Here is a 9,824-nt window from a genome sequence, read left to right on the forward strand (position 1 = left end):
GAGATAAGTAAAACTGACTAAGTGATGAATAATAAGAAGCATTAGGCCTATAGCCGGTTGTGTTGATTATAAATCTCGGTTTTTACATTAGCTCATGCAATATTATGCCAATAATCAGTCCAGTAATTAGGCAACAACCATTTCAGAAGTAGCAGAGATAAAGACACCAGAAGCAGCTCAGAGACAGGCAGTTGCAACCAGTTTTGAAATGAAATGAAATAAAATGAAATTGTCATTTATATAGCGCCCGTATCACTGGAACAATGTTCACAGGCGCTCATAAGCTTGCACAAACAAATATGTTTTTAAGTCTCTGCGGAAAGTATTGACGTCCTGTGCAGCTCTCAGGGTGGACGGTAGTGAGTTCCACACCTGAGGCGCAAGAATGGAAAAGGATCGTCCTCCGAAAGTTTTTAGTCTGTATTTGTTTTCCTTTAGAAGGTCCATAGATCCAGAGCGAAGGGAGCGAGGGGGTGTGTAATGTTCGAGGAGATCGTTGAGGTAATTGGGTGCCAAATGATGGTATACTTTATAAGTGAGAAGAATTAACTTGAACTGAATGCGCTCGCGCACAGGCAGCCAGTGTAGCTCGGCAAGAACTGGAGTGAGTTTTGCATGCAAGAACCAGTGAAAAGTCTCAACTCCAAATTAAGGACAGACGGGCCCTTCGAGAATGACCAGGGGGAATAGTAAACCAATTATGCAACAATAGACCTGGGAAAACAGTAGCAATCCAACAGCAGGGATTATGCCATATGCCCTGTGACAACCCTTAAAACAACAGCGCAGAAGTCAAATGCCTTGCAACAATCATTACAGTAACAGCAGGGATAACAAATGATGTTGACGTGGCAATTTGGTGTCCACTGCGCCTGCATGACCGCAACTGAATGAAGAGATCATTCAGGGACTGTCTGACAGCTGTGACTGTTGACCCGACGTCATGACATCATGATGACGTCATGGCATCCTTGTGACGTCATCAGTGACATCGTAGCTTGAGCCTGCATGCTCTGTTGCTCATGGCAACAAGAGACGACCAAAATGAAGGATTTTGGGTACTGGGCACCGTGCACTGATGGTATGAAGCAACCATGTGTGCCTGACAGGTCATGAAGGTGCAGGAAATGCGGTTTCGTCAAGAGAGACTCATCAGATGCGTGTGGCGACAAAGAAATACGGTTGGATATACAGAGGTATCCTGATAGCGGGACCGCAAGTAACAGCAGGGAAAATGTCAATTGCCCTGCAACAACCTCTTCAGCAAGAGCACAGACACCAAGTGTGCTCAGCAAAACCACTTGAGCAATTGCTGGGACAATGCCAAATGCACTGCAGCTACCAGTTGAGAGATGATGATCACACCACTGGCAGTGGTAAGCCAGGAAACCAGCCAAGGGGGTCACATACACCCCCCCCCCCCGCCCAATACTATGATCAGTATGGTGTGATGTACAGTGGAACCTCTCTTAGCGGACACCTCTCTACTAAGGACACCCTCCCTAATAAGGACACTGGTTTTGGGCCCAAACCTGGCATTTTCATTCGAATTGACCTCTGTAATCAGGACACCTCTCTAATAAGAACAGCATATGTCAGTCCCAAGGGTGTCCTTAATAGAGAGGTTCTACTGTATATGATTGAATAGAAAAATAACATCAACTGACAAATCGATGTAAAACAGACTTTTTTTATTTTACAAAATATGATACAATTAAACAATTGGACGGAAATATGAGGAAGTCGCCTCCTTTTCTTAAATATCAACATGAAATTTTTTTTTGATAACAGAGAGTTTTAATAAACATATTAGGCCACATGTATTTTATTTCTTGGTGTACGGGAAGAGCTTTAAAAAATGTATGGTCGGGTGGTCGAAATAAAATTTAAAATAAAAATAACCCAAATAGCTATGTATGATCGGAAGAAATAAAATCAAGCAAATACTGCTGGAATCAAAGTTCACTTTTTTTCAGAACAAGGCGCAATGTCTTAGTCGGGGCTATTTCCCTCATCTAGATGGCTGATAAGTTGTGAAAGTGCACAAACATTGGTTATCACACTGCTCTATACAGTGGATTTTATTTTATTTCTCATTATTTTATCTAATTATGATGGGTCGGGCGGAAAATAGAATAAAAAATCGATGATTTTCAGATTTTATTTTTTTTCCAAAATCCCAAAAAAGCAAGTCGGTCAGTCCCGTAAACCAAGAAATAAAAAACACGTGGCCTTATAAGTCAGCATATTTCATCTAAAGAACTTTCGACACGTTTTCCTTGCCCTCCTAGAAACAGCTGCTATTTTGAATACTGGTATTAAGTGTATTGTAGACCCTTAATTTTTGCAGCCCTAAATTTAAATAAAAATTTATTCAAGAGGGACTGTTCATTAAAGAGCCATGCAAACAAGCGATTTTGTCATCGCAACCTTCCATGTACAATGAAAGAATTTCTTGTCTGCAGGTTCAGTGATTGCTGGCTATGATATATATCATAGCAATTTTGGTTGCACGGGAACATGTCACAGTCGCAGCAACAACAATCGCTCATTTGCATTGTGCACAAGAGAGTTCAAAATCACAGACAATGTGCCTCATGCCTGAATCTATCCCATCCGATTGTAATTGATGATTTCCCATTAATGGCTGGCTGGTGAGCTGTCCTTCAGAGGTACGCAGAACATGCTGTTGCTGACTCTTCTAGTTCAAGTTTGGCGGCGACATACTACTTTTTTTCCGGCTTTTCTGGGGCTTGAAGAGCAAAAGGAAAACGGACATGTTAAAATTCTGATAGAAATGACTTAATATAGGCAGGATTTGCAAAGTCATATTTCAGGTTAACTATTACGATTTGATGTCATCACGACGTCAAAATTGGTGCATGCACAGGACATTGTAGTGCATGACGTCAACCTCCGACGTGATACTTTCTCCATGCTCAATGCCTTTGATTTGTCTCTTGGGTCTGGCCAGTGCTGAAATGCACATACGTCCATCATTTCCATTGAAATTCTTACACAAGGTACGCCATACGTTTTTACCACCACCCTGGTTATTAAAAAAATGTGAAGGGATGGATAAATACAATAGTGAGTTCTGGCAAATCGAGAATAAACACTTCCTATTATACCTATTGACCTGCTGATGTCAATGACCAAGGGTAGACAACAGGTACTACACCACTTTGGCTCGACTTTTAAATTCTGAAATAGCATTCCGCGAAGATGACGTCACTGCAGCTGCTGCCCTCTATTTCCCCATCGCTGAATTGCAGGCAATGTCGGACAAACATGCGGTTTCGTAATGGATTCAGGCTTTCTAACTAGGGCAGTTAGATTCAATCTGGCACATGTCCGAGTGTTGGAAATACTACATAATTGTTCTGAATATTTCTCTCTCTGACTCTATGGTATCATTCATGCTAAAAACAATGCAGGGTCAAAGATAATTGACTTCGAAATAAGCTCAAATGCGTAGAAATAAGTGTCGATGTCCGACTGTCACGTGACTAAAACGTCATCAATATCTTATTCAAATGAACTTGTGAGCTATAAATAGTAACGTCGCGGAATGCTATTCAATTAGAACTCCTTCAAAAATGATGAGAAAGCCAACTTGAAGGGTGGGAGTCCATTCTCTGGAAAACAACCAACTGACTCCCACCCTCGAAATTGGCATGCACTACGTTTGGAAAGAGTTTCTATTTGCTACAGGATTTCGAGTGGTGTTCGAAATGGTGGTGCCTATGGTCATATACAGACCAGTATGACTATTGTATCATATGAAGTCAATATGAATACATTAGCGACTGGTGGTGTAGCTGAGCAATCACGAGTAGGCTGGGGTGGTGACGACATTTTGTGTATCGTCGCTTAAGGTGCGTAACGCCCCCTAATAGCTAGTCTCCACAGCACCAACAGCCGATGGCGCGGGCTCCTGCAGAAACCCCCGAACAGGACCAAAATTGAAATAGTGTCTTGTAAACCATAAATGACTGGCCATTATTGTACCAATGGATGACACTTATAAATATACAATAATAATAATACAGGAGCGACTTTATTTTTAATTGCCAAAACTCACTTATGAAATTAAGGAGAAACTTTAGCACTCAAACAACAGCAACTCAGTATCATCAATGAAAGGCTCGCACTTTTTGACAATGTCATCACCCTGTGGATTCTCAGCAACAACCTCTCCAAGAAACTACACCTCTCCGAGTCACAGTCAACCACCTCGCCGAGGAAATCTAGATTCAGATCACAGCACTCACCTCTCAAATGGAAAACAACACTCCAAGAAACTACACCTCGCCGAGGAAATCTAGATTCACATCACAGCACTCTCCTCTCAAATGGAAAACAACACTCCAAGAAACTACACTTCTCCGAGTCACAGTCAACCACCTCGCCGAGGAAATCTAGATTCACATTACAGCACTCTCCTCTCAAATGGAAAACAACACTCCAAGAAACTACACCTCTCCGAGGCACAGTCAACCACCTCGCCGAGGAAATCTAGATTCACATCACAGCACTCTCCTCTCAAATGGAAAACAACACTCCAAGAAACTACACTTCTCCTAGTCACAGTCAACCACCTCGCCGAGGAAATCTAGATTCACATCACAGCACTCTCCTCTCAAATGGAAAACAACACTCCAAGAAAATACACTTCTCCGAGTCACAGTCAACCACCTCGCCGAGGAAATCTAGATTCACATCACAGCACTCTCCTCTCAAATGGAAAACAACACTCCAAGAAAATACACTTCTCCGAGTCACAGTCAACCACCTCGCCGAGGAAATCTAGATTCACATCACAGCACTCTCCTCTCAAATGGAAAACAACACTCCAACTACACCTCTCCGAGTCACAGTCAACCACCTCGCCGAGGAAATCTAGATTCACATCACAGCACTCTCCTCTCAAATGGAAAACAACACTCCAAGAAACCACAACGACTTTTAGTACATTTTCACACTTCTCAACTGTACACTTTTACACTTTTACACTTCTCAACTGTACACTTTTACATTTTCACACTTCTCAACTGTACACTTTTACATTTTCACACTTCTCAACTGTACACTTTTACATTTTCACACTTCTCAACTGTACACTTTTACATTTTTACACTTCTCAACTGTACACTTTTAGAAAATAACTGATGATACAGACAACTCTTGAATGAAATCCTGGATAGTGATTGAAATCATTCAAAAACGGGAATTGTGACACGACCAATCTTGGGGAGAGGTGAGGAAAATAAGGGTATCTTCCCTGACATCAGGGAATACCACTTCGGTTGCAGGTCAATAAGTACAAATCATATCACTCTTGATTGACACGATACGAGACGGGCAATGCGCCCAGATTCTCGTGCGTCGTAAGTAATTGTATGCTACTTACAACCTCTCCTGAAGTCGGGAAGAAAAGATATGGGTTATAATACCACATTAAATAGACAATAGAGAGGTTTAGATGTTGATCCAAAAACGAGAACAAAATGATATATTTTCTTTGATCGGCGTCATTAAGCCGAATTGATTGTTTTGAATCATATCATTCATATCATATCATTACCGGTGCCGTAGTCCTATTTGGATTTGTGCCAGAGGTATGGAGTCCCTTAGGCAGACCAGATATAAAGACACTTTTTTATTACATTTCTGACAACAGGCAAACCTGAATTGCGATATCTGTCAAAATCAGATCAAAATCTGAACCTCTCAAATTGAGATATGCACAACAAGACAAAAGAAGGAATCTTCAGTACTGTAACCCACCAAAATTTCATGCCGCTTTTTTTGTGATTCACGAAAATAAACAACATTTTTAGTTTTCTGACTTTGAGTTTTCGGTCAAAAAAATTATGGAGCATTTGGTAGGACGATGTACCTTGCTCAATCAGGGTTAGTAGTCACATTGGAATTAAGCCCTGATGCTACTCTCGTAAATGAAAGGAATCAGAAGGAGATAATGTTAAGTTGGGCTAATGCTGCAGTTTGTCCTTGCATCAGTTGAGCACCTAGGCTCCGTTCATGCATTACATCAAGAATTGATATGACTAGTCTTTACCATGGTGTAACTGAGAAAACATTTTTCCTAAGGGCGAATTGACCAAATATAAGGTATTAGAAATCTATGTGCGTGCATCTTAAATCTCAATTGAATTTGCCAACAAACAGTGCGGTTGTGTGTAAAATCTTGGCTTTGGCGTGTAAAGCTGTCGTCAAATGTGTCAAGTAACGCCAAATAACGTTTCAAGCTGTGCCAGTCTGCTGCACTGAATCGATGAAATACTCTATCTAAAATTGAGTTTTGCTAGGGTAAAAGCTTGGTTTGATTAGCCTACTAGAGATCGAAAGCCCTGCAGAACCACCCAAGGAGCTTTATGGGATTCCTATTGTACCAACCTCAGCAGTTATTTCTTATGCGAGGGCGCTGGTATGACAACTGAAAGCAAAATCATTCAGAAATGCTATCATGCAATTCTCATCAAAAGCGCATGTGAAAATCAGCTGCACAGACAAAAATCAGTGAATGCCACTGTCGCTGAAAGGGTGGATGTCGTCCTGGGTGCCGACAAATGGTACCGAGGTTCGAGATCAACTGGACAATAAGCACCCTGGGTGCCTGTTACACTAGACAAACAGCACCCAGCTTCTTTTTGCCTGGCTTACGGATCTTAGGGACGAGGACGTTTCTTGCAATCTCGTTTTATCTCGCGCCGTGGTACTTGCGGCATTAGCAGTGCGCGAAATAAAAAGAAGATAAACAGAAAAAAAAGCGTTTAGGCCTATAGGTCTTTGAAAGCACATTTCGGATGATTTATTCAGAAAAGGTATGTAGGAGGGATAGATTCAGAGAATGAAAAAAGAGATGAAAAAAAAGGTTTTTAGAGCGCGGTTGGAAACAGGGACGGTCGCCATCTTGCAAAATGATGGTTATCGTGACACGTGACCTCCGTGAGCGTGGGGCCAACCTCGGTTGTAGGTATAGAAAAAGTGTAGAAGAAGCTGGGTTGTCTAGTGTAATGGCACCCAGGGTGCTTATTGTCCAGTCGATCTCGAACCTGGGTACCATTTGTCGGCACCCAGGACGACATCCACCCTTTCAGCGTCACTGTCCTTTCATGCCTACTGAACTGATTTCTTCAAAGTCTTATTTTGGGACCCGGGAGGAATTACATTTCAGTAACCATGGTAACAAATCAATTGTACCTATTTGTATCTATTCATGTACACTGACATAGTGCATTGATTCGGACGTTTTCTCCTCTGCCTCTGTACTGCCTATTTCTGGATGAATTTTGATGAGATCTCCAGGTTATTTATCTTTCATGTACATCTTTCAATGTGCCAAGTTTTATTTTTGAATATCCATTTTTTTAATATCTTTTTTTTAAATCAGACTAGACTTGAAACAACCTGAAAAAAAAATACTTACGTGGTTCGGTCAGCTTGATCCAAACTGGAGCAAGTACCTCATCGAGCTCTTGTCTCTGAAGAATGAAGTCTTGTGTTGTGGCGTCGGTCGTCACGTCGACCCAGTCCTGTTTCTCATTGCACGCCGTCAGGCTGACGTTCTAAAAGAGAAAAAATAAGCCCCGTCATCTTTAACCTGGACCCAAGAGGGCTTGGGGGTAAATGTCACTCACGGTCAGTGGTGCGAGTGCCAGGCTCATAATCAGGAAGTTGTTGCTTTGACTCGTATCACTGCTGTTTGAACTTAGTGTCCTCTAGCAGACACTCAACTCTAGAAAGTAGTATGCTTTGTCCTTCAAATAAGATGTAAAACCAAGGCTCATCGTACCTGGTGTCTTTGCCAGAGCAGGCAAAAGAACATGTGACCCACCACAGCAAAATGAGTCAAATATCGCTTCGAACTTGACATGTTGAGACGGACTGGTTGTTCATTTCACTATTGTCTGCCTTTTGTGAAATCCGAGTGTATCAATTTCTTCTATTATATCCTTATATTCCTTCTGCGCGACATGCGACCCATTTTGCTGTGGTGGGTCACATATCAAGTGAAAAGCTCCGAGTGGACTCAAAGTCTACTCGAGGACAAAGTCATAAGGCCCAAAAGTCCCCCAAAAGTCCAATGAGTGCCTCATCAAAGTCGCACGCATAAACGATGTTCATCCCGCCTTGGAGGAGGAATACACCCCGGAGAAAATCACCTCCGAGTGCAAAGAAAACGCTGAAGAAGACAAAGAAGATGAGGAAGAGGTGCTTGGGGCATATCGAACAGGCAGGCGCACCAGCAAACATCATCCATAGCCAAGCTAGATTCTCCTCACCCGATTCATTCTGTGGACACCCTGAATGATGAATTACCTTGTCATCTTTAGTCAATCTTCCCTGAACTTTCTCGGGGTCCGCCACAGTTTCACGAAGGTTCTTGATAGCATCCAAAAGTGCAACCTTGGCCTCTGAAAAGATAAACAGAAATTGAAATAGTCACAACCATCATAATATTGTCATGATTTTTTGCAATTTGGGAGGCAAATGGAAAATTTTAAACTCTAATGCACTAAATAAGTTTTAGAAACTAGCAACTTATCTCAAACCAAAAAGGTCACCAACATTTCTTTGTTGAGGAACAAGATATCAGGTAAATGTGTATCACTGCAGGGTTTCCTTCATGTTTCTCTCTCTTCATATATAGAGCGCCCTTCCCTCCTGCAAGAAAATTGAGCACAATAAATCTCTGAGCACACCAAATCTCCACGTTACCTGCCCAGTCCAAATAGTCCACACATTCAGTTTGGTTGTACCGCAGCGCCACCTCTCTGGCACGCTCACCACTAGCCGTCTTCAGCTGCAGATCGATCCCAGCCTCCACTAATGGTTTGAGTGCCTCTATCTTTCCCCAAGCTGCTGCTCTGTGGAGGGCAGTATAACCTGTGGGGAAGAGAAGAGTGTACGATGGGCAATGAAATCTTTTCAAACATGCTAAAGTTTTTAATTGTAGGAACTGGAAGAGGCGCTGTGTTGTTGTCAACTGCAAATCATGCATGATCTGCGGAGGTGCGCAACGCAGTATTTTCTTGAAGGAGATATGAGTTAGAGGTCATGTCAGTTATGCGCAAATAGTACTATCTTCATATTCTGGACCAAAGTTCCATGACACCGACAGTTTCATATGACAACAATGCCGTACCTTTGCATGAAACAACATTGACATCTACGCCCCTTTCAATAAGTTGTTTAACGTAATCGGTCCTCCCGAGCATCGCTGCTACATCAAGCGGTGTTTTACCATCATCTTTCTCCGACCTAACATGAATCTGATCCTGAATGACCTCATTGTAGGGGTCTTCAGCATCTTCAAATGCTTTGACGATTCGTGAGGCATCGCCTTTGTAAGCATATTTTATGGCAATGTTCACAGCAGTGGGGTCAGCAGGGGCCTCTACTTGTTCTCCATCAGTAGGGGCTTCATCTGGCACAGTATCGTTTGCCATATTTATGTAGGAATGTAGGTAATTTGACAAATAATGTGTGATAATTTCAAAGCTTAGCAACTCTGTCTTCCATTCTGGGGAAATCCCCGAATCCAACAACAACTTTACGTCATTTCTTCCTAGCTTTGTTTGTGAACGCTAATCTGATTGGCTGACATCGACAAGCGCCTGCTAGAGGGATTTCCCACCCATTTTGATACAATTACAAGTTTATAAGGACTAAACTATCCAGAAACGCAGAATACAGCCGTTTTGTAGACATAGTGATGTAGTTTGCACTTATTTCAAGTCTCATTTTAGCTTCCGAGGTGAATTTAGAACTTTCAATTAGTTAGAACAATTTCCGTT

The 9,824-nt window shown here is 42.0% G+C and overlaps 1 protein-coding gene across 3 annotated transcripts; it reads right to left on the reverse strand.

Annotated features, from left to right (window-relative positions):
- Positions 1-1,670: 1,670 nt before the first annotated feature.
- Positions 1,671-9,573, reverse strand: LOC135501486 (ankyrin repeat domain-containing protein 45-like). Of its 3 annotated transcripts, none has more exons than XM_064793626.1 (6): positions 9,173-9,573; positions 8,746-8,913; positions 8,347-8,441; positions 7,454-7,592; positions 6,421-6,460; positions 1,671-2,752 (listed from the first exon to the last, which is right to left on the reverse strand). In XM_064793626.1, exons 1-5 carry the CDS (start codon positions 9,474-9,476, stop codon positions 6,429-6,431), a joined length of 738 nt encoding a protein of 245 aa, XP_064649696.1. In that variant the 5' UTR covers positions 9,477-9,573; the 3' UTR covers positions 1,671-2,752; positions 6,421-6,428. The 3 variants fall into 3 exon arrangements, with proteins under 3 accessions (XP_064649696.1, XP_064649699.1, XP_064649698.1); XM_064793628.1 differs by lacking the exon at positions 1,671-2,752 and adding an exon at positions 2,762-5,421; XM_064793629.1 differs by lacking the exon at positions 6,421-6,460.
- Between the last annotated feature and the right edge of the window lie 251 nt (positions 9,574-9,824).

Source organism: Lineus longissimus, chromosome 17 (genome assembly GCF_910592395.1).
Source record: "Lineus longissimus chromosome 17, tnLinLong1.2, whole genome shotgun sequence".
In the NCBI taxonomy this organism is placed as follows: domain Eukaryota; kingdom Metazoa; phylum Nemertea; class Pilidiophora; order Heteronemertea; family Lineidae; genus Lineus; species Lineus longissimus.

Excerpts from the sequence above, each read along its gene's own strand:
- LOC135501486 (XM_064793626.1), bottom strand. The coding sequence starts at position 9,476 with ATGGCAAACGATACTGTGCCAGATGAAGCCCCTACTGATGGAGAACAA. Across the intron at positions 8,442-8,745 it reads GGACTATTTGGACTGGGCAG|AGGCCAAGGTTGCACTTTTG; the intron begins GTAACGTGGAGA and ends TTATCTTTTCAG. Across the intron at positions 6,461-7,453 it reads GATCAAGCTGACCGAACCAC|TTGTCATACCAGCGCCCTCG; the intron begins GTAAGTATTTTT and ends TTTTGCTTTCAG.